At 42.6% G+C, this 24,055-nt stretch overlaps 3 protein-coding genes across 3 annotated transcripts; all 3 read left to right on the forward strand.

The window, feature by feature from the left end:
- Positions 1–5,084: 5,084 nt before the first annotated feature.
- Positions 5,085–6,834, forward strand: rps19bp1 (ribosomal protein S19 binding protein 1). The gene is made up of 4 exons (XM_056586175.1): positions 5,085–5,286; positions 5,776–5,958; positions 6,283–6,380; positions 6,584–6,834. The coding sequence occupies exons 1-4, from the start codon at positions 5,232–5,234 to the stop codon at positions 6,722–6,724; spliced, it is 477 nt and encodes a 158-aa protein (XP_056442150.1). The 5' UTR covers positions 5,085–5,231; the 3' UTR covers positions 6,725–6,834.
- Positions 6,835–6,951: 117 nt separating this feature from the next.
- Positions 6,952–14,980, forward strand: LOC130379387 (apolipoprotein L domain-containing protein 1-like). Its single transcript, XM_056586174.1, has 8 exons — positions 6,952–7,557; positions 9,405–9,500; positions 10,186–10,290; positions 10,609–10,648; positions 10,734–10,779; positions 11,009–11,138; positions 12,874–13,062; positions 13,775–14,980. The coding sequence occupies exons 1-8, from the start codon at positions 7,549–7,551 to the stop codon at positions 14,186–14,188; spliced, it is 1,029 nt and encodes a 342-aa protein (XP_056442149.1). The 5' UTR covers positions 6,952–7,548; the 3' UTR covers positions 14,189–14,980.
- A 133-nt stretch (positions 14,981–15,113) lies between these two features.
- atf4a (activating transcription factor 4a) lies at positions 15,114–20,819 on the forward strand. Its single transcript, XM_056586171.1, has 4 exons — positions 15,114–15,289; positions 16,305–16,472; positions 17,040–17,354; positions 18,350–20,819. Exons 2-4 carry the CDS (start codon positions 16,421–16,423, stop codon positions 19,354–19,356), a joined length of 1,374 nt encoding a protein of 457 aa, XP_056442146.1. The 5' UTR covers positions 15,114–15,289; positions 16,305–16,420; the 3' UTR covers positions 19,357–20,819.
- Positions 20,820–24,055: the final 3,236 nt, after the last annotated feature.

Below are 24,055 nucleotides of genomic sequence, written 5' to 3' on the forward strand. Positions count from 1 at the left end.
TACACTTAACTTTTGTATGCAAATTTAACTATTTACAGTTCCTTTTTTGGATCTTATTTGCGGCACAGCTGACAAGAGGCATCAGTGCATGCAATTCTGCGTGGCTGTGCAAAGAACAGTTCCAGCGCCCTGCTGTAATTGAACTTAGACACTGGTGGGCCATTGATGCTGATCTTCATGCAGGCTGTAAGACTCTTGCCCTGCAGCCTGTTTCGCAGGTCTGTCTTTATCTACACATAGAGTGAATGAAGTCAATGTTGTATATTTAATATTTTAAATTTTGAACTAAGATAGTGAGAAGATGATGGGCTTACCCTATTCATGGCAGAAAAATCTCGCTTTTTTTTTTTTTTTTTTTTTTAACTTTTTTTTTTTTTTTCAATACATTGGTAGTCAAGGCGGGGCCCTAGTCTTGTTAAGGCGGCCGCCTTAACAAGATAGTGCTGGGGGAAACCCTGGTATGGGATTTGCGAAACGCCAGCAGATTTTGAAAACACACAACTCAAATGGTCCTACCCCCTCTCCTTCAACGCTGACTCTGACTCCACCCATTCCAAGTACCTGGACGCGCAATCATGCACGAGTGCGAACACAGATGCGCGAGAGCGAGCCAGGCTAGCGTAGGTTTTCGTTAAACATAGGGCCCGACCGATATTGATTTTTGAGTGCCGATGCCGATTATTTTCAGAGAAAAATTACGATTACGATTTAATCGGCCGATTAAAAAAAAAAAAAAGCATATAAAACGTAGTATTTGATACCTTAAATATACTTTAAACACTTTTGACGAATATGTGAATTGAATACAGAACCTTTGAGTGTTTTAGAATACATTTACAGTCAAAAATGAGTGTAATGTAAAATGTAAAATAAATAAATAACTCCCAATGTGCTGCGCTCGTGAGCAGTGACTAACACATGCGTGCTGAGCAGTATGGTCTCACCGTTAGAGTCTACAGTATAACAAATTAACATGGCCTGGGACCTAAAGAAAAACAGGCACAACATGCTCAAACAACGCGTCTTGTGTACATTGGTGAGGTGAGCGCGCAGCTGCCTGAGCGAGCGTGCTTTCATGTTGTACGGTAAAATTAAATCTCCTCTTTTTTACACCAGCTAAAGTTGTTAGTTAGCAAGGCGAGTAGGAGCGCAATCTGCAGGATACTAAGCGCAATATTAAAAAAATATATATATAATAAAAAAAAAAATCGGTTGTAATCTGCGTCTTTTTGGCCGATGCCGATTATTTTCAAAAAGGCTATAATCGGCCGATTAAATCGGCAGGCCGATGAATCGGTCGGGCCTATGGCAACATTAAAAAAAACAACATGGGGATGGTGGCGTCTTGTCTGCCATGGAAATTGTCTTCTACTGCTAGGTCCAAATGTGGATTAACTAGTTCCAGTAGCTACCGCAGGATAACAACAAACAGGAGCTTGCTCTGGGTCACGAGCTCTGGGTCACGAGTACTGCACGAAGGGGTCGCGCGCGGGGGAGGGGGAGTACAGTACGACCGTTTGATTGACGTACTTACTGTCCAATGCAACTCGGTGGCTCTGGAAATCATTGGCTGGAGTTTTTCGAGCCCTGCCCGTTCCACAGATGATTGACTTGTTTAATTTCATGTCAGTACTTCTAACTCAGTGGCTGTAAGTGGGTTATGATAAGGATTTTAAGTAATTCTGCAAAAATGGCCAAAAAAGCGAATTACATACCCAACCTTTAACTTATCTAAAAATCCTTAAAACCTTATATGGTGTTGTCCATTATGTGGAGAAGAAACCATTCCTAACTGTTGTTAGCTTGAAACATGTCATCAGAAATAGCATACACGGCTGAAAGACTCACATAACTATGGAGGTAGATTTGTGTCTTTATTATGCAATCAAACAAAATAGGTTTGAGAGCAAAACTTTCCACACTGCAATCAAAAAATAGATTTGAGAGAAAAACTATGGACACTGCAATCCAAAAAAAATGTACTGCAAGTAAAATAAATGTGATAAAAAAAAAAATTATGGGAATCCAAAAGTTTTGTTTGCGAATCCAAAAGTTTTGCTTGCGAATCCAAAAGTTTTGCTTGCGAATCCAAAAGCTTTGCTCGCGAATCCAAAAGCTTTGCTTGCTGTTGAGCTGAATCTCGTGGGCGGGACCTATGCCGAAATATGTAAGACAGATCTCTATTGGCCAGTCTCGATCGGAGTGACAGCTTGGCAACATCCACAGTAAGTGACGAGAGAGTTTTGAAGTCCATGATGAGACAGAGCGGGACTCGGGAGCTGAGAGGACAGAAAATCAATGCGCAGGTATGTCTTCCGTCATAGTAATAGCAAGAATGTTATGATTGAACTGGTTCATGTAGATTGCTTTTGTTTAACGATCGGTGGATGTTGTAATGGGTTAAAAAATACACATTATTTTGTCAGCCTGTAGCTGCTAGCTTAGCTCAATTAGGCTACCTAGTCATAGGTACGTTACGTGCCCAGGCTGCCTATTAGCCGGCATGACGTTGTGCATGTAGCTGCTAGGACTATTTGTGTTCAACGATCTCTCGTTACTAACTGTGGATGTTGCCAAGCTGTCACTCCGATCGAGACTGGCCAATAGAGACGTGTCTTACATCTTTCGGCGTAGGTCCCGCCCACGAGATTCAGCTCAACAGCAAGCAAAGCTCTTGGATTCTCAAGCAAAACTTTTGGATTCGCAAGCAAAACTTTTGGATTCGCAAACAAAACTTTGGATTTGCAAACAAAACTTTTGGATTCCCATTAATCATTTTTTTATCACATTTATTTTACTTGCAATAAAACATTTTTTGATTGCACTGTCGAAAGTTTTGCTCTAAAAATCTATTTTTTTGATTGCAGTGTGGAAAGTTTTACTCTCAAACCTATTCTGTTTGATTGCAAATTAAAGACACCAATCTACCTCCATAGAAAGCTGGGAGATTTTCGACTTTCGACTCGGAGGATTGCGGAACACACCATGGCTGTTTCCCAATGTGAGGGAAGCATGCTCAACGGCTGCCTTTTTAAGGACGCTACGTCATGGAATGCAGACAAGCACTGTTCCAATGTCGAGAACACTCGGAAATTCGCACCCTTTACGCGTCCTTTATTTGTGAGAATTCCAAGATTTTTCAAGGATGCTTCGATGGATCCTCAACGAACCATTTACCAACAATCCTTTGCATTCACACGGTGCGCGGGATATTTAAAGATTGCCTATAGAATGTAATACACATTTCTTCACCCAAGTGAAGTTATTTGAACTTTTTCTGAAATATTTTGTGCCTTATTGCTTTTTATAGATTAATAATGTAAATGCAAAAAATTAATCTGTGCTATATTTTGCATGGATTGATTTTTTTTAATATGCAATTAGGTGGTGTTAAAACAAACCAATATCAATTTCAACAATTAAAATATTAAAATATTTAACACTGGAGCAATATTAAAAAGCGGAAGCTCTCCCACACTAGCGAGTCGTTCCAAACTCTGAACGCTACAAACACTAGGCACTAGGCAGCACTCTAGCCAGAACTCTAGCCCCATCTCCATAGGACGCGACTAGCAAGAAAGTGTTCTAGCAAGGCTGCAGCCTTTACTTTGGGAAGTAGGTTGCCTCTTGTACATTCGTCATCGTGTCGTAATACGCCATCAACAAGCGTCCACAGCCATGTAGAACAACGCAGAGAGCACACTTTACGTTGCTTATTTGGAGCCGTTTTACTCATCCATCCCTCACTGAGCGTTTTTACACTGCCAAATCTGCCGTTTTATAATCGCCTTTTTCGAGGCACGGTCCGTGCGTTTACACTCCCCGAGGTAAATTGCTTGTTTGAGCTAGAACCCCAATTTACCCTCCCGGACCCTGCACACATTGGCGGTTTATTGGGTTTCATTGCAGGTGTCTTTATTTATTAGAAAAAAAAGAAACATTCGGGGGCATGCAAATTATTCTAAAGCGGTCTAGACTCTGTGCGCATCCTCGCCTTCTCCAGTAAACCAAGAAAGCCTGCACCGTGACGAACGGGGGATTTTTGATGAAAAACTCAACTTCACTATCGCACCAACGTGAACCCATTCTTGAACCGCTTGCCACCATGTTTATTGTTGAATGGGAATGAAGGGTCGCATGTCATGGACTATACGTCAATCAACTAGCAGTGCGTGTGCACGTGTCGGCTTATTAGCATCTCTACCGTGGCCTGAGCACACCTCTCCCAAGTTTGTTCATAGACAGCTGCAGAACACCTAACCCCAAAGTAATTCAAACAAAAGGTTTCTCAGCTGTTTTTTGTAGTATTAGGTGTCCTCAATAACACACTAAAAGTTTAGCAAAGTTTGAACACTAGAAAGGTGTAATTTTGAAACATGTCATCAGAAATACCATAGACTAAAATAATTTACATCACCTGCCCACAAGTGTTTCCCACGCCCTTCGGAGTGCACATGGTCGGAAGTGGAGTGAACCACTCAGACCAGCCGCCATACACCTGCACCCCGGGGTGCCCGCAGGTGGGCGTGGCAAGGGGGCTAAATGAGGCGCGGTACGCGCGCATCCCCACATGCCCAACTCCATCCACTGCCTAGCTTAAAATCTTGCAGTTTTTTACAAGGATTACAGTTCAATATTTGCCTGCTGGCTAACACTGGCTCATTTACAGAAAGGTAGATAAATGTCCTTTAAAAAAAAGAAAAGAAAAATCAACTATTGAACAGCAAGCAGATGAAATTGGATAGGGCGCACTTTAGAAGATAAGGTCTTTTTTTCTTTTCGTTTGAGAGCCATTTTTTGCACGTGATAAAATAAAAAACATTGAAGGTAATTTGCATTACAAATTGTGTGGTATGCATTGTTTGTTGCCTATTTAAGAAGTAAAATAAAAAAAAAGTAAAAGTAAAATAAACGGTCAAAAGAAAAATAATGAGTAGTGACTACGATTATGACTAGTTTCTCAGTACTAGTAATAAGCACCCAAGAATTATCAAGAAAATGGGAACTAATTATTGTTATAATATACTGTTATTTTTCCTTTCTCTTACTTTTAACTATTCGGAACAATTTGCCTCTACGCAGGCTTTAGCCGAGCCCTTTTTAAAGGTGCGCCATTCACCGGATGTTGATTATCGCACACGTTTTAGTCGATGGTGGAAATGATTCCTATGTATCAGGCAATTCTCGACTGAAGTTAAAGAACAAGTTGTTAAAATTAAGCAAATATCAATATGTCGGCATCGATAATAAGAAGAGGCCTTGACCTGCTAAGCAACGACATTAAAGGTAGCGGTGAAGATAAAACCCCACGTTGTTGTTTGGCTGCGCCGATTCTATGTATCTCTTTGCTTCTTAGTTTGATGTAAATTAGATGTTATGTACATAGTGCACTTGAATTGTTCATATATTCAGATGAGAAGTGCAGGATAGATGAGACCTAACTACGCGGTGAATCTCTGCTAACACGTCTTTGATACCAGAGAGACTTCATGAATGATCTGATACCATACCTTAATGCATGACAATGAATTGTTTTACTTTGCCTATGTTTTCCTTTACTTATCTATTATTTTATTGTATTGTGTATATATAACAATGTTTCTACGTGAAGCACTTTGAGTCTCCCTCATGTATGAAAAGTGCTATATAAATAAAGTTGCCTTGCCTTGCCTATTCATATTAAGTTCAAGGATGACCAACATCCTTTCTTGTATTCTCTTAAATTTTGTTGACATCAGAACCATTTTCCTTGACTGCCTTAATCCTGTTTTACAGATGTCGGTAAAGGAAAATCAAGCAAAGTAAAAAAACGACAGACTCCTAGCAAAGCCAATGTGATGAACATGGTGAGCACTAACCGGCGAGGCGTCACTAAGCAGGTTAAACGTCTGCAGGGACGCCTGGGTCTCGGTAAGAGCAAAACCACCGTCAAAGACAAGAGGATCAAGAACGCTGTTGGTAATACTTTTAAATCAAAACTTTTCACTGCATTCTCTCATCTAGCAAATACTGGACACTGGTCATAATGTATGATTTTAGACTTTCACACATTCAATAAGCCCCATTTGTGACAAAGAAATCCTGCATATCTCTGTCGTACACTGTATTTTGGGTCACACAGGAATCCCATTGCAAATCTTTTCGATTAATGTAATCATGTTTTTACTTTCCGTGGTCTCAACAGGGTTTGAAGATATGGTACGGTTGATATCAAATGGACTTACCAGCTAAATCAAGTTCAAATATGCACCCAATCATTTTATTCCCTCTCTCTCTACCCAGAGGAGTTCAGGAAGACGCAGGGGAAGAGCCACCTGACAGACAACCTTGCCTACTTCCTGGGGAGTGGCTACATAGCCACCGACGCGGTCACCAAGAAAGTCAGTATTCGTGTCATCTGCCCACTACACTTGATGTCAGATAAGATGCATCATGAAGGAGCATCTAAAGAGAAACAACAACAAAAAAACACACACATTGTCACCTGGGGATTAATAGTAGAAAATAGTATGTTAGTCAACATTCCTTCCTTGAGTCAATCAAACCTTAGTAAAATATAACGCTCTTCCCGTCGGCCAATCAGATCATGAACCATCACACTGGCAGGCAGGCGAGGAACCGTCCAGACGCGCCAGTCAGGAAGGCGTCCGAGACCACCTCTGTCTTCAGCGAGGAGGAGTTCCAGAAGTTCCAGAAGGAGTACTTTGGTCGGACCGTGGAGTAGAAGAGACAGTCTTTTCTTTTTTGCTTTGATATTGTTACAATTCTACGCAATTCTATTCATGAGCAACAATGAATATCAGTTGAAATAAATAAAGCTTTTTAATGTTTTTTTCCACCCATGGCTTGAGGTCACGTTATTAACCTTTTTAGATAGATGTCTACAGAATGATGCAATAGATACAATGAGGTTTAAAATTTAAATTATTTTCAAATCAGGCATTGAATTGTAAGAAGCATCGACCATAAGTATCAGATATTGGGTTCATTCCCATATGAAAACATCTTAGGGCTTCTGACTCAGATCTACTGCATTTACATTTTTTGCAATGTTGATAGGGAAATAAGTAATTTACTAAAAGGTCACACCAGTATCCTCATCAATCCAGAATGCACTTTGGGCTTGGGGGTAGGGGATGAATACAAATACAGCTGTTTTTCAGGCAGTGGGGAGCACCTGTGTGGCCATATAGGTTTCGACATGCAGTCCTGGACCAGTTTGGGAACTGATTTATCTAAATTCCCTTATTTTTGTGCATAAACTTGCTAGCCGCAGTGATAGCTGCATACCGAGATGTTGACCAAAGTATTGGTTTTAAATTCAAAATAATTTAGGTTTGGGACTTTGAGTCCCGGTCACTCAGATTTGAGCTTGTCTGCCATTTCTAAAACTAGAGACCATAGGAATGTAGCAGGTGGAGTTGAACTTGTTCAGCCCAGGGGTTGCCTCTATTCAATTCATCTGGTGCGTATCAGATGCATCAATCCCCAATGAGACCAAGTTGTTTTAGCTAACAAGCACAACATACCCCTCTACGGAACCAAACTATGGCACAGGTAAGGCTCCCCAATTGTCCTTCTGCACTTTTTAAAATATGGACCATTTGTGCTAAACCTTGGGTTTTGTAAGCCTTGAATTATGTCACTTGTCTGAATGTAGTGTTTTTGTATTTGCTTATTGTTCGTCGAGAATGACCTTCAAATTCTGTTCGTGTTATTCCTCTTTTACTAAAAGTCTGAAAGTATGCAGACTTTCAGAACTAAAACATCTCTGTGAAGGCCGACATGAGAGTCTGGCCTGAACAACTGCAACACACACATCCTCTTTATATGAATGAATAATCCAAAAAGGCATGACTTTCCATAATGGGCTTGAATTTTGATTGGCAAAATAAATTGGAACGAAGTCTAAAGTATGTGCATATCCACTTTGTTGATCTTAATCATTGTTTTGCAATTCTGAAAGCACTTAAAATGTGATATCTACTTTTTTTTGTAGCCACTCCAGCTTTTTTGTATGCTATTGTTATTCACAGCCTAACGTGACTTTGAAGAAGAGCCTTTTCCAAATGTGAATGTAAAAAGCCATGCAGACTAGTACACCGAGATGACATTCACTTTTATATATTTTTCCAATTCCTGAAACTTCTCTTGTTGGATTGTATCAGTCTTGCAGCTGGGTATATCAGTCAGATGCTCAATGATAAACTGCTGGTTGTTCGTCAAGAATTACTTTCAAATTCGGTATATTTTCTTTTCTGAAAGTCTGAAAGTGCGCAGACTTTCAGAACTAAAACGTCACTGTAAAGGCCGACATGAGAGTCTGAATGAATATCCAAAAAGGCATGACTTTGCATAATGGGTTTGCATTTTGATTGGTCAAATAAATTGCAAGGAAGTCTCAAGTATGTGCATATCCACTTTGTTGATCTTAATCATTGTTTTGCAATTCTGCAAGGACTTAATATGTGATATCTACCTTTTTTTGTAGCCACTCCAGCTGCTCAATGATAAACCACTGGTTTAACAGACACTGACAAGTTTTATCATTGTTGGTGTATTATAGCATTGAAAGCTTATCTAAGTGTCTTAAGCTTATCGTAGCCTTGTCAGGTATTTTAATGCTCAGTGATATTTGTCAAACAAGACATAGTACTATCCCAGGGTGTGGTTGGACCCAGGAATGTTCATACTTTCGCTTTCTCTATCAAAAACCTTTGTTTAAAGTTGGTAGCTAAACAACCATTGATCAACCGTTTGTGACCAGTCTTTCTAGTCTGTAATGTTAATAAAGAAGGCATTCCAACTAGATATTTCAAAAGAGTGAATGAGATTGAAACGATGAGCAACATTTAAGCCATACACATCTACTCTTCTGGACTCACCTGCACAGAGTATGCACTGAGGCTCTTTAGTGACTGATACAAACTAGGGACTGATACACACACAAAAGACACTGAGACACGTCAGACACTTTGACATTAGACTTATGTAAAATGTTCAATGATGAACAGTTTCAATGGCATAGCATAACGTCTACCTCAACTGTTACTCATGTTTGCATTTTACAAGGTATTGCTACATTTCTACCACTGTTAAAATGGGGATTACTTTAAAAAAAGGAAAAAATTCTTTCCCTTCCTGTACGGCTGTGACGTGACACCAAGATATCCCGTCTAGGATTACCAGGGACAGTGGGAAGTCATCGAGACATGTGACAAAACAAAACATTGTCAAAGAAATGTGGGTTATGCGGTCACATTACAATTCATAATATAATCTGTGTATTCTGTTCTCTTCTGTCCAACATTCCTCGTTTTGTAGATATCTAAAGTTGAGTGTGTGCTAATTAACTAAGAAAGAGCTTCATTCTAAATATTATTCATTCTGGCATACTTTTCTAGGGCCCAGGTAAACAATACCCAACCAACCCTGCCCAACCGCCTCCTCCTAAACCCAAACCAAGAACCAAGTCATTCGACCTGCCTCAACATATCCTGGTAAAGACTAACCGGCATTTAATTACTAATCAGACGTTTAATACCAATCAGCGTCAATGAGTCATTCATGATCAATGAGTCATCCAGGATCCATAAGTCAAATATGATCTATTGGTCATTTATTGTCAGTCACTGAGACATTTCAGACACTGAGAAACTTCAGAAACAGACACTTAAGTCACTGAGACAGTATAGTCACTGACACAGGTTAGACACTGAGACACTTTAGACACTTTAGTCCCTTTATTCACTGAGACACTTTTAGACACTCCAGACACTGAGACACTTTAGTCACTGAGACACTTTAGACACAGAAACTGAGACTCCTTCGTCCTACGGACTTATGTATAGGTTCATTTACACAGCATAAAATGTCAATAATATCCACCTCACTGATTTCATTCTCATTACTGTCCTGTAGTGCTTGGATAAGACACCATAATCTCCTTTCTGGTATTATGAGTGACAAAAGTGTGTGACAAAACAAAGTCACACAAAGTCAAAAAAGTCAGTCAAATGTTGGCTATGAGTTAACGTTATTTCAAATTTCATTATATAAACAATGTATTCTGTTTTCTTCTGTACAACATTCTTCGTTGTGTAGACATCAGAAGGTGATCGGCGCGCCACTAAACTAAAACAGAGCTTGATTTTAATGATCATTCATTGTGAAATACATTTCTAGGGCCCAGGTAATCAAGACAAAACCGACCGAGCCCCAGCACCTGGTCCCAAACCCAAACCCAAACCAGGACCCAAACCAGATTGCCTTTTCCAACGTATTGTCCTGGTAACCAATAACCTTTTTTTTTTACAAAGTACATATCAAATACCATCAGTGGTTGATAAGACATTCTTGAACAATTTGTATTCATTATCAATGAGCCTATGGTTACCAAGTACAAATGAATAAACAATTGCCTATGATTTATCAGTGAATCATAGGTATTAAGCTTTTTACCATGAATGAAAAAAATTATTAATTACTGTTAACTGTTACAATTAACTGTTAGCTACCAATAAGCCATTAAGTTTTGTCTTAACGATAAGAAACCTAGTGTAACTTGACACCTTACCATTGCGTGTTCAACCTCTCCGTTTTCATCAGGACCCAGACTATCTGAAGCAGTGGTGGACTAGTGTGTCACGTGAGTCCACATTTAGACAACTAAAACCCTGATAATACCCTCAATACTAGGTCCAGATTTACTGAATTATAAATAATCTTCCCAGTTTGGGATTCCCTCCAAGAAGACTTCAACGGCAAGAAAGAAAATGAGTAAGTTGGCAAGGCTTGGAATTTCTCAGACTCTCACAAAAACACACACACACACACACACACATCTTATCAAGTGTAAGTTGCCTCTCTCTCTCTGTCTCTCTCTCTCTGTCTCTCTCTCTCTGTCTCTCTCTCTCTCTCTCTCTCTCTCTCTCTCTCTCTCTCTCTCTCTCTCTCTCTCTCTCTCTCTCTCACTCTCACTCTCACTCTCACTCTCATTCTCTCTCAGGATCATTGCTGTCAAAGCCAGGCGGTTCCACATTGCAGTCCAGCTGTTTGACCTGCTGATGACTGAGAAAACTAAAGCCCTCAGCAACAACATGAGTCAGCTGAACCTCATCGCGGACCACTTGGACATGGTACTGGTCTCTTCAGGTGTCTTTGTGTTCAACAAAAGACACCTACTGGTGTCTTCTATATGATTCAGTGTGGGGTAAAGGTAATGATGTCTTCTAGAGGATTCAGTGTAGGTTAAAAGTACTGTGTATTCCAATTGTTTTTCTAAATGGAAGAAATGTGGAGATTTGCTTCCAGACCACAAACTCTTTATTACCTCAAAAATCAATTTGTGGTTGTCTGGGGGAGTATAGCATAATAGCCAAACAAAGACACGTAACATCTGTGGTTTAAGACCATTTCAATCATCAATGTTTGTATCCAGACCCCTATTTCTCAGCTGTATATTTCCATGAAACCATTCTGACTAGCTGTGTGTCAGCTGTGTGCATTAGCTTGTTTGAACAGAACACATACAGCCCTATGGGATCGACAGTGAGAAGGAGGATTCCTTGTTTAAGTCTCTTCGAGTTCAAGTTTTAGATATTTCACTTGAAACTCGGAAGGCTGGTTTCTGAGGCCTCTGGAACACACCATTACTTGCATGTACCATTTACTGGTCACCATACTCACAGACACCAAGCCGAGGGTCTCCCTGTTTGCACAGCTGATATATCTAAAGGCTCTAGCTTCAATCCACACCTCAATATTGTTCTCCCGTCCACGGCTCACAACTCTTTTAAAGGGAAGTGCTACCTGTGCCACCTCATCTAGATAATCAGTGCCAATGCTCGGCACCAGGGGTGGACTGGGACAAAAATTCAGCCCTGGCATTTTCTGTCCAGACCAGCCCACTACATTATCAGCACTAGGGGTGGGACGAGACGAACGGGAAGAACCCTGTATGTACTTTATTAAAACGATTTAATCAAGTACATACATCCTGCTATTTGCACTGCAAATAGCAGTGCAAATTGCTATTTGTGTCTCTTGTGCTGTTGACAAGAAAGGTGTGAAACCTGAACAGGAAGTTAACGGACATCCTGTGGTCGCTGCATCTCCATCCCCCATATCTACATAGCTACAAAACGCTTGTTAAATATCACACTTGATCCAACGCTAATTTCTCTCTTGCAGTTTTAGTCTGTGAATGGGAAAATCTTTTTGTAAGCCCAGCATTAGTTAAAACCAGACTCGGACAATAATAACAAAATATCCTGACAAATAATCTAAATAGAAACATATTACAGACAGTAGCAGCTTTAGAGCTGAAACGCATTTGTTTAAACTGTGACTCAGTCATTGTGAAACCATAAATAGAGAATAATTTTTTTTTATCTGTAGCTGCGAGAAAAAGTCTAAGACATGAATTACTTACTCGTGGGAGTCGCGGACTCCCACGACTCCGGCCCAGGCCATGAGGTCCCGCCCACCCTGGTTTGTGTTGTGATTGACAGCATTGTCAGGGCTCTCTGAGCCTGCAGCCCATGATTGATTGACAATGACAAACATAGACCAATTATCTGTGCGATGCTGGCCACACACTGCTAGCCCTCTGTAGCCAATTGGCCAGCCTAATTGGAGGAAATTTAGAGAGAGAGAAAAAAACAAAACATAGCGGACCGGACCGGCCCACATTGGGTCAACGGCCCACCGGGACGATGCCCGGTATGCCAGATGGCCAGTCCACCCCTGCTCGGCACCAAGCTGCACTTCCAATCACAACCTTCCTGCCTGCTACATTTATCCACAACAACGAGCAGCAGTCATGAGTGGGCCAATAAATCATATCCTCTTTTTGTCGTTTCCTTTTCCAAGGTGTCCAACAGGACCAAGGTGGCAGGGATCAGTGGTGGGACCACAGCCGTGTTGGGGGGCCTTGCAGCAGGGGCAGGGATTTTATTGGCCCCTTTGACGCTGGGGGCCTCCCTGGCCATTACTGTTGTCGGGGCGGGCGTGGCCACAGCGGGCGGAGTCGCTGGCGCCTCAGCGGCCATCGCCCACAAAGTGAGATTGTCTCCGGAAGGGAGACATAATTTTTTTGCTTTCATGTGTGTGTCTGTCTTAAAGGGGACACATTATACTACCAGGTGTGTATGATTAGCCTTACAAGCCGTTTCGAAAATCTGCCCCATATGACATCACTAGTGGGCGTGTCTACCTAGATCTTTGCTGGATAGATCAGTCTACCAGCCTACCCAGTGGACTGAAGTAAACGTTGCTCATCAATCCAGCAAAGATCTAGGACTAGGTAGACACGCCACTAGTGATGTCATATGGGGCAGATTTTCAAAACGGCTTGTAAGGCTAATCACACTCACACCTGGTGGTATAATGTGTCCCCTTTAAGATAAGTGGTGCCACCGTTGTTATGGGGACGGTGGTGTTGTTGTTGCTGTTTGTTATCTGTTGTTCTGGTAATGACGGAACCATTCCATCAAGGATGAGCTCATGTTTTATTATTATTATTATTGAATGTTAAGTTACTCAGGATCAGTTAGGTTAGGGCCTCATAGGACACTTTCCAGCCCTGTTCAAGGGCTTGTCAATATATATTTATCAAATTTGCATTTGTAAAACAAAGAGATTTAAAAGGTTGTGTCAGCCAACCCTTTTCTTCGGGTTACTATGGTATACTAGCTTCCTATCGGCCATCTGTCTGTTCATTCATCCCTCACTTTCTTTTTTGTACTCTGCTTGCAACCCCCAATGCTTCCAGGTGGACCTGGAGAATGAAAAGAAGAAGATCAGAAAGGTCTTCCAGGACAACAAGGACAACATTCAGGACCTTCAACGCTGCCTGGAGTTCATTGTGGAGGGCATGAACCAGCTGGCCCAGCACCCATCCGCCTCGCTGTCCAAAGTGAAAGTGGACCCTGTGAAGCTCAACATGGTGTACCATCTGGGCGGGGGCGTGTGTCCTCGCGCCATCGAGGCCAACGTTAAGGCATCGGGGATCATGGAGGGGCTCGCCATAGGGCTCGATATGTTCTTCAAGGATGGAAAAGGAGCGACCAAGAATAAGCTTGGATCCAAGTGTGCCGCCAAACTGCGTGTGTTGGTGCAGGAGATGGGCACGGGGCTGAGGGAGTTTGAGAGAGCCAAAGAGTCGCTCAAGGTGTTTCTTCCATGAACAAGAACATGGAGATATCTGGCGCGCTGGCCTTTAGCTAATCAACTTGGCACACACACACACACACACACACACACACACACACACACACACACACACACACACACACACACACACACACACACACACACACACACACACACACACACACACACACACACATTTGAATTTACATTAAGGGCATTCAGCAGACGCTTTTATCCAAAGTGACTTACAATAAGTACATTTGTCAGAAGCGAACACCCACACACATACAAACTAAAGGGACATGCTTTTCTTTCTTTTATTTGGTTTCTATGTAGTAAACTGGATTTATCTCCATTTTCTTTGTTAATTACCTACTTTTTTGTGCGGGATAATATACATTTTATTGGTGATAAAATTAAAACATATTATATTTTATATGTGTTTTTATTTTATTGTAAGGATACACATATTAAATACTTATATCTAAATGGTGTGTACATTGAAATGCTGCTATAATTTTTATCGAATCGTAAGGCAACATCGGTCTTTTTTTTTTTAACTGTTGGGCACCCGGAAGTGTACTTTAGCAGGACTAACCTTCCAATGTTCTCGTTTTCCTGATGGTAATATGTGGCTTTCTGTGTTTCAGAGTTTTACCATTTATCTATAATTGATGGGGTTTTACTGCCGACCTTTTTAAGGTTTATAGTTCAGTGCCAATTTGCTGCTAGCATAGTTACAGATGATTTCAATATGGGACCTATTTTTGTTAACATGTGATCACGCGTCTGGCCAATTACAAAAAAGGTCATCGCGGAGTAATACCTAAGATCATTCCTTTTGAGACACCCCATTGGCTTAACCCTGTTAAACGTCAACTGTCTACGCGATTGGGCGGAGGGATGCGTCAGTCCATGATGCGGCCATATATAAATGTCAGCTCTCACCGACAAATCCATATTTGGTGTTCGACCGCCCCTCCCTTTGGATTAATCATTCTGTGATCTCGCTGTCAAGAACGAAGCGCTCTCCCGCGCATCATGGCTGTTTAAAGGCGTGCAGCGGCTTACTTCGCATCGGCAATAACACGGCAGTGCAGCGGCGAATTGCATTGGCTTTTTCTGGCAAAATGGCGTACGTACTATTAAATGTTAACACTTCTCATTTAGCGTAAAGATGAGGTTCACTTTCTCTATTCCAGACGGGAAATTAGGGTGTCATGATACAGTAAAAAGTACAGGCTAGTAACGGTATTGTAAATATAATATTTATACATAGATATAAATATAATTAATTGTAATAAGAGAAAAGAGAAAAAAATACATTTCTGTCGACCAATTTATAACACGGGCTGGCAAGTCGACAGGTGCGCCAGACAGTTCATGTCAGGTCAACTTGCGCCTGGCGTTTTATTGGGATGTTTTGCAACAATAATGCAAATTCAATCGGCCGTTTTGTGGGAATATTACAATTTATTACTAGATTATGACTGTAGAACCATGGGCTGAATACATTTTGTTTCCATCAGTGGTGTTGTATTAACGGTATATAAATTCTCCGTATCATGCCTGTTTATAAACCTTCAGTACTGGCATTGTTTTAGGTTTATTATGAGGTGCATACCTATGGCCATTTATCTAGCAAGAAAACCTGTCTTTGTGTGTATTTACAACAGTGGCAACGTGGCGCCCCAAAATGGCGCGCTGTGTCTTCTGTTGTGGCCGTTGCCACGCCCCCAGGATGACTCACCCCGTTGAGGGTGGAGTTACCGGGCAGAAAATGCCCAAATTAGGAAATGTCAACCACTCGGGGGGTGGGGCCCAGTGACAGCGTTCTGACTAAAATAGCTCACTGTCACTAGTTTAACTCTTGACTACATTCACCTTAGTACAATGAGGAGTAGTATTAAGTTGTAATCCATCGTTACAGAAAGAAAGTTATTTCATTGTGTACAAGCATGTATATTAAAGTGCAGCTTGACCAAGTTGTCGTTCATAATAAAAGCCTGAATTGTGTCTTGTTAATCAGTGGTGTTTCCCATGTACTCATTAAACTCCAGGAACAACGTTATTTAAAAACAAAACCTGAATAATAAAATGATTGCCCTTTCCTAGTAACACCCCATTCTGCCCTTTATCAACCCCACCAGGTCTCTTTCGACATCCACCCTCAGCTTTGCTGCAGTCGACAGCAGGACCTACCCTCTGGAAACCCAGACGATATCACGTTTATTCCCCCACACACGACTACCACTGACCACTGGACATGGCCTTGATGACAGTGCCGGTCCCGGAGGACGTGGGGGCCCTGTTCTTAGGTGGGTTGCTTGGGGCCAATGTTGTCGTTTGGCTGGTAGTCCAACCTCTCCCAAGTATCTGGGGAACAATGTTCTCGGATTGTTTATTGGATGGGCAATACAATTCTTGGAGTTGCTAAGGGCCCCATCTGCATACGTGGCAGCTTGCAAAACACATCTGTCTGTTTTATTGCACGACACCAGGCCTGATTGTTGTCTCTACCTGGTAATTTCCTCGTTACTGTAGCGCATGGGATTTGTTTTAGCCACAGGTTAAGTGCTGTCATGTGAACTCGACTTTAGCCCTCAAATTATGTTTGAAGACGTTTATTTATGCCATGGGACATGGGTCAATTATAGTGATGAATTCAGTCAGACATGTAACTATGTAAATAGATTTAAGGGCAAAGAAAGAAAATAATCACATCACAACCTATGTGATGTTTTCCTGCTCCATTATGATGAGCCTCAAGGTCTCGACCCTTTTCTCTAGGGCTGAGGCAGACATTTATGAGTTATCTTAATGGAGCCGATGCCTTCCCAGGCCACTGATGTTTAACAACTCTTCCTTCCTCTCTCCATATCTAGGGCCCTCGTTTCTGACGGCTGACCCCATGGTTCCCCTTCTGGACCAAGATGAAGAGGAAGCTCTCTCTCTCTCCTCCGCCTTAGAGGAGAGTTCAACCGCTTCACCCTCCCCTACTTTGTCTTCCTCTCTCTCCCTGTCCCCTTACCAAACTCTCTGTCCCTCGCCTCTCTCCTCCTCCTTCTCCCCTCCTGCCTCTCCCCTCTCCTCCCCCTCCTCGTTCCTGGAGCCCAAGGTGGGTGCTGACGCCCTGTCCTTCCCCTGGCTGGGGGCTGCGGAGCTGCTCCACGCGCACGTTGGAGCAGACGTCAGCAGGGGTGAGCTTGCCGCCGGTCAGCCGCTACAGTGGTTTCCACATGATGATGTATTTTCCGAAACGCACAGGGTTGTAGTCGAGAGACGTGTGGCACTTTGAATTTGCGCTATTGGTATTCAGTAGGAAGAGTAAAGTGACGCAACAACCCAGGCGTGGCTTACTAGTGGCTGTCGTTCATTAGTCTTTGAGACATGGCTTGCTTTCGTGAAATGAGGAAGCTTGATCATCTGATAAGGCAGAAGATTCTTATCTATAGCACAACAAACCAGTTCCATGGTTTCAATTTCGTTCTACCCATTTAGTAAAATTATTATCTGAGCAACTATTAACTGGGGTCGGCTTAGCTCAGGAGGTGGAGCAGTTGTCTTGTATCCGAAAGGTTGCTAGTTATCCCAGCTCCTCCTAGCTTGTGTTGATGTGTCCCTGAGCAAGACACTTAAACCTATCTGCTCCTGACGAGCTGGCTGTCGCCTTGCATGGTTGACTCTGCCGTTGGTGTGTCAATGTGTGTATTAATCGATGCAAGTCCCTTTGGATAAAAGCGTCTGCTAAATGCCCTGATTGTAATTGTCTTGGGTACTCGGGCTGAGTACCACTGAACAAGATAAGTCGAGTCAGTTACTGAACAAGTTTAAGCTGTAAGGTCTCTGTGCCACTGACAAACCTCCTTTACCATGGCATGTTGGATAGGGAGGGGTTTTAGATCTGTTTCGGCCTAGTGACTTGGTAAATTCCAAGCACGGCTATGAGCTGTACCTGAAATTATGTTTTAGTTATTCTGTTCAGGGGCTATAGTTATGTTTTGACATTTATTCCACATTTGTTAAGATCGATGTTTGATTTTGTGTTTTACCTTTTTTGTTGTAAAATAAATATGACATAAAATGCTAGTTTGTTGAATAATATAGAGATTTGAGGACGAGACCAGCAATAGTCTTGAAGAAAATGCTTCTGGTTACAGGATGCGCTGTTCTAACACATTACCTCCCTCTACAGATGACCCCTTCTCAGGGATGGACTGGATGGCAGAGAAGATTGACCTCAGTGACTTTGACCTGGATTCCCTAATGGGCTCCTCAGACGAGCCTCCCAGCTCCCCAGAGGACCTCATCGCCACCCTGGACTCCCAAATGGATCTGGATGTCCACAACTTTGACTCACCCATCGTCTCCCCGCTTGATGCTCTCGCCCTGCCCCTACCCCTCCCCGATTTGGTCCCTCTCCCACTGGAGCCCCCGCCCGTCACTCTGACCGTCTCTCCAAATGAGGAGGAGGAGCAGCAGGCGACGCTGATGGTGAAAACGGAGCCCCTCTCGCCGCCTCCCTTTAGCCACCTGGAGCTGGGTAGCGAGGTTGACGTGTTAGAAGTGGAGAAGAATGCCCCGACCCTCAACGCCAACGTGATGCCCTTCCCCACCGGCGACCTCCCAACCACCACCACCACCACCACCACCTCCTTCCTGGTGTCCCTCACCACCGCCGGGCCCTACGTGGTGCTGCTCACCGCTAAAGCAGAACCTTTCCAGGAGTCCCCCAATGACCAGACCTCCGCTGCTCAGGAGGCCTTCCCCCCTGATGAGGCCTCCCCTGTGACCAGCGACTGCGACAGCGACTCTGGCATCGAGTCGGCCTCCAGCAGCCCCCCTCGGATCTCCTCCCCGTCTCCTTCCTCCCCGTCCTCGGCCGGTTCCTCCAGGACCAAGCCGTACTCCAGGCCGGAGGCCGCCAGCACCGACAGGAAGTCTGCAGGCGGTGCGCCCCCCAGGGTGGTGGAGAAGAAACTGAAGAAGATGGAGCAGAACAAGACCGCAGCGACGCGCTACCGCCAGAAGAAGCGGGTGGAGCAGGAGGTGCTGAGTGGGGAGTGCGACGAGCTGGAGACAAAGAACCACGCGCTGGCGGAGAAGGTTGACGCGCTCAGCCGCGAGATCAAGTATCTCAAGGACCTGATGGAGGAGGTTCGCAACGCAAAGAACCGGCGCAGCAAGACTGTCTCCGCCTGAGTCGCCAACACCTCCTAACCCGGCTAGTGGTGTAGTCCGTGGGTTCCTGAGGTCAAGTCACAGTTCTGCGGCCGTTGTAGAAAGAGATCGGCACGTGTACGCTGGATTTAGGGTTCCAGGTAGCCAAGAGCAGTTGGTGTGCATGGCAAGAGATTATGGATGTCGATGAGATTAGGGACATAGTGCTAGTCTATCGGATTAGAGATATCGATGAAATTAATCTTGGAGGGACTAGGGCTGTGAGGTTTTACGGTCGCTCAGTCCGCTCCAGTAGACCCACATAACATCTAGGTGTACTTGCAGTGATGTATAGGAACGTGTATATCCTGGTCGTTTTACTATGCTAACCCGACAATCACTAGGCACACAGATGGCAAACGGCCATTATCAAGTCAAGATTTTAAGTATTTTAATTAATTTGTCACATGATCATACAGTGCTGTGAAAAGTCCAAGAGGCCGTCGTACTTTGCAGACTGCCGACGTAATAAAACATTCTCTGAATAAATTCCACCTTCAACCACCACCCTTTTGACTCACCCCTCAATTGTTTCCTGCTGTTGTGTCACCCACCCACCCTCAGCCCACCACCCATTTCCACCTTCCTCAGAGCAGCTTTGTCCAGAAAGGGGCCACGTTTATTTATGAATTGTTACGCAGCACTCCTGTTTACGTGTTTTGTAAATGGATGCTCTTCTTGCTTACTGATCATTTTATTCTTTGTTTTACTTTTGACTAACTCCTGATTGATTTTTTTTGGTTTTTAAGTGTTTCTTTCTGAAACTGTATAAATGCTTCTTTTTTTTCTATTAAATATCCATCAATACTCTTCAGACATGTCTCTTTTTTTATTTTGAAGCTGTTTTGACTCGAGATGAGAGAGGCAGAGTTCCATCCACAACTTTACCTGTAAGCATGACTTGGCAAGCTGGCTGGCTGAATCCCTAGCTGATTGACGACTTATCTGAATGAACTGCCAGTGGGTTTGTATTGAAGCGTCTGCTGAATGACCAATAGCAAATGGGATATCCACGGATTGACTGTAAAATTAAGGAATGCACACCAACGAGTAAACTGAAAGCCTACAAGTCGGTGCACGGTTACGCAAATGTTTGCGTATGTGAGTCTGTACTCGGCACTTGTTGCCTATCAAGTAGAACATCAGTGGGGGATGATCCTTAACATTAACTGTTGCAATGGTGAGCTTGGGTTTATTGCCTCGGTACTAGCATTAATCGCTTATGGCAACGAATTGTATTTATTTCCTCAAACGTGGTCTAGTCCATTTTTCTTTCCCATTATAGCCCTTACAAGTACAATGAAGCATAAATTACATTTATTATGGTAAATATCTACAGTTCTAGCAGCATTGGTTATAACATGATTTGAGTATTAGTTTAAACTGATCTTGTCATGTGGAAAGTGAAAACCGGCCTCAGGTGGTTTCTTCTCAATAGTTTCACAGTAGTCATTCTGGTTCCACTCTACAAGGAAGTGAGAAGTGAGGGGTGAGGGGTCAGAACAGCTGTGTCTACGTTTGCAGCAGGGATTTTGTCTAGTCTGCGTTTGACCAGCTATTCAGAACAGTAACCATTTCTTGGCAAGCTCGAATGGAAGGCCTGGTGCCGCCGACAAGTTTATAAACAAGACTAGACATCAGCAGGTTCATGTATGTGTACGTTAGTCATCCATGCAAATCTTTCTTTGCATATTTTTGCATATTCTCCAACGCATAACTTCTGCAGTAGGCCACGAGTCCAGTCATGGGATCCCTGATCGGCAAGCCCTCTGCTGCTGCTGCAAAGTTACTGTAAAGCAAAATTAAACTTTGCCTACTTGTTGATGCTGTTTATTAATCTTTTTATTTTTTTTATTAAGTATAGACTAGAAGCAGTGGAACCATAGTTACATAATTTGAATAACGGAGAGAATGAGATTGAGCAGAGTAATGTATTTTGTCACTCAACAAAATGCCACGATATAATTCATATTTTACACTGGCAGACCAAACTAAAAACAATGTGACATTTAAATGGCCCTTCTCTTTTTATCCAATGAATGTTGCTTAGGACATATCATATATTTATTTGTTTTACCTATAGGCCTACCCCAGCCCATACAAGAGCTCCTCTGTACTGATCTTTGGCTGAAAAGTATTGGTGTGTTGGCAAGGGTGCTGGAGAATCAGGGGGAATATATTTGATGTAAGATGTAGGCTACTTTTAGTCAAACCAAAATATACTTTACAGCTCAAAGAAAGACAGAGCAGTGTGTGTATGCATGGACTTTTACTAGAAAAATAACTTGGCAAATATTGTGGTTGGTTAAAACACACTGTCCTTTATAGTGACTCAGTGTTTTAATCCTGTTGGGTCACAATCCGATTAATGCTCTATAACAAGAAGGAATGGGAAGCAAATTGCTTCCCATTCCAATTCATAAGATAACTTGCTATACATGATCATCAACTCGTTTCTAGGTCTATTTGTCTCTATTTGAGCTTTTTTCTGTTTTATCCACATCTGAACATCTCTGTTGTGTCAATATAGCATGTGGTGCTGTAGATTCAGGTGCTAAGCTGCTTATTAGTGATAATACCCAACGACTTTAAAAGATAAGACCTCGCTAATGACACACTTGCATTTACTACTGCAGTGTTCCTCACCATCCAACATACGTTGAGCTCAGTGTCTTTCTTTTCTAGTTCTGCTCAAAAGAGATGAAGTAACAGCTGATGTCCCTGACCAACCAGATTGGCTCCTGAGGCAACGACCTGTTGTCTGTGGGTGTCTAGAAATTATCATCAATTGTGGCGTTCTCACGGTGTTGTGTAACGCTATTTCCGGTGTCTTACTTCCTACGAACTGCTTACCAAAGATCCCACTCCCTGGAGACAGAGAGCAAAAATAATACTGCGAGAACCATACGAACCTTACAAAAATAACGAGAGGAGAATAAAATCTTCACGAAAATTGGAAAAGGCAATATCTGAAACATGGCCCATGTCCCGCCCTCTGCGTAGAGATAAAGAAGCCTGAGATTCAGGCTGCTCTAGTGTAGTATTCACACTCACTCTTATCAGGTTTAGTGGGCTGAAAGGGAGTTCTCGGCCTGCATGTGGGAGTAGTTAGATTAGAAGCCGACCTGATAGTAGTTAGGTTGTCCTCATTCTTGTCAATGCTTTCAGCAGTCAATAATAACACACACTTTGAAGACTTGATGTTTCTGTTTTGCGTGAAAGCCTTATTGCGTTGTTTGTTTTGCTAAACAGAACAAAGCTAATAAAACGACATACACAGGAGGGCAGCAATTATAAATAGTTGAAATAATAGTTAATTTATTTACGCTTCGATTTGCCCTTTATAATGAGTTCATGCTTTGCTGAATTTGATTTAGACTATAATTCGCAATAAGTTTGGTTTTTATAATTACAAGATACCTTCTTTTTTTTCCCGATGGGGCGTTGAGCTTCTTCCATTCTCCTCTTAGTTATCTATTTAGCCCCCCCGTGCGTCCAGCCTCAGAACTTGAGCTTTGCTCAAACTTACAGGAAAGGGGTTGAGAGCGAATACTGAATTTTAGCTACCGAGACGGGACTGTGACCTGGTGACCAACGCACACCTGCGTACCCCAAGTCTGTCACAGAGCATTCAGGGCCCCTACTGCCCGGGCCCCCAGCAGCATGGACAGGTACTCGGGCTCCCCTAGCTGGAAGATGCTGGCCTCGCCGCTCCCAGTGGCCCTCTGCTCCAGGATAACAGAGCCAGGGGTCCAGGGCCGCGGGTGCAGGTAGGCTACCAACTCTGGAGACTCCCACACGACGTTCCGGTACCGGGTTGAGGACATCCTACCGACAATGAACAAAATTAATAAATGAACTACTTCGATATCTTGATTGTTTCTCTTTGTTCTAAATATTCATAAGCTGTGTATAGAATGATTGTATGCAAATAGGATATTAACTTGAGAATAAAACACAAAACTGTTTTAACTACACAGACCCATATTTTGAACGACATTTAAGTCAAATTATCTGCAGCGCTCTGCAGACCCATTTCCACCTTCCTCGGAGCAGCTTTGTCCAGAAAGGGGCCACGTTTATTTATGAATTGTTACGCAGCACTCCTGTTTACGTGTTTTGTAAATGGATGCTCTTCTTGCTTACTGATCATTTTATTCTTTGTTTTACTTTTGACTAACTCCTGATTGATTTTTTTTGGTTTTTAAGTGTTTCTTTCTGAAACTGTATAAATGCTTCTTTTTTTTCTATTAAATATCCATCAATACTCTTCAGACATGTCTCTTTTTTTATTTTGAAGCTGTTTTGACTCGAGATGAGAGAGGCAGAGTTCCATCCACAACTTTACCTGTAAGCATGACTTGGCAAGCTGGCTGGCTGAATCCCTAGCTGATTGACGACTTATCTGAATGAACTGCCAGTGGGTTTGTATTGAAGCGTCTGCTGAATGACCAATAGCAAATGGGATATCCACGGATTGACTGTAAAATTAAGGAATGCACACCAACGAGTAAACTGAAAGCCTACAAGTCGGTGCACGGTTACGCAAATGTTTGCGTATGTGAGTCTGTACTCGGCACTTGTTGCCTATCAAGTAGAACATCAGTGGGGGATGATCCTTAACATTAACTGTTGCAATGGTGAGCTTGGGTTTATTGCCTCGGTACTAGCATTAATCGCT

This window comes from Gadus chalcogrammus, chromosome 3, assembly GCF_026213295.1.
Source record: "Gadus chalcogrammus isolate NIFS_2021 chromosome 3, NIFS_Gcha_1.0, whole genome shotgun sequence".
In the NCBI taxonomy this organism is placed as follows: Eukaryota; Metazoa; Chordata; class Actinopteri; order Gadiformes; family Gadidae; genus Gadus; species Gadus chalcogrammus.

Bases quoted from the DNA above. Each gene is read 5' to 3' on its own strand.
- rps19bp1 (XM_056586175.1), top strand. From the start codon at position 5,232: ATGTCGGCATCGATAATAAGAAGAGGCCTTGACCTGCTAAGCAACGAC. The intron at 5,959-6,282 runs GTAATACTTTTA...CTCTCTACCCAG, and splicing joins GAGGATCAAGAACGCTGTTG to AGGAGTTCAGGAAGACGCAG. The intron at 6,381-6,583 runs GTCAGTATTCGT...TCGGCCAATCAG, and splicing joins CCGACGCGGTCACCAAGAAA to ATCATGAACCATCACACTGG.
- LOC130379387 (XM_056586174.1), top strand. The intron at 9,501-10,185 runs GTAAAGACTAAC...ATACATTTCTAG, and splicing joins ACCTGCCTCAACATATCCTG to GGCCCAGGTAATCAAGACAA. The intron at 10,291-10,608 runs GTAACCAATAAC...CGTTTTCATCAG, and splicing joins TTTTCCAACGTATTGTCCTG to GACCCAGACTATCTGAAGCA.
- atf4a (XM_056586171.1), top strand. From the start codon at position 16,421: ATGGCCTTGATGACAGTGCCGGTCCCGGAGGACGTGGGGGCCCTGTTC. The intron at 16,473-17,039 runs GTGGGTTGCTTG...CTCCATATCTAG, and splicing joins CGTGGGGGCCCTGTTCTTAG to GGCCCTCGTTTCTGACGGCT. The intron at 17,355-18,349 runs GTGAGCTTGCCG...CTCCCTCTACAG, and splicing joins TGGAGCAGACGTCAGCAGGG to ATGACCCCTTCTCAGGGATG.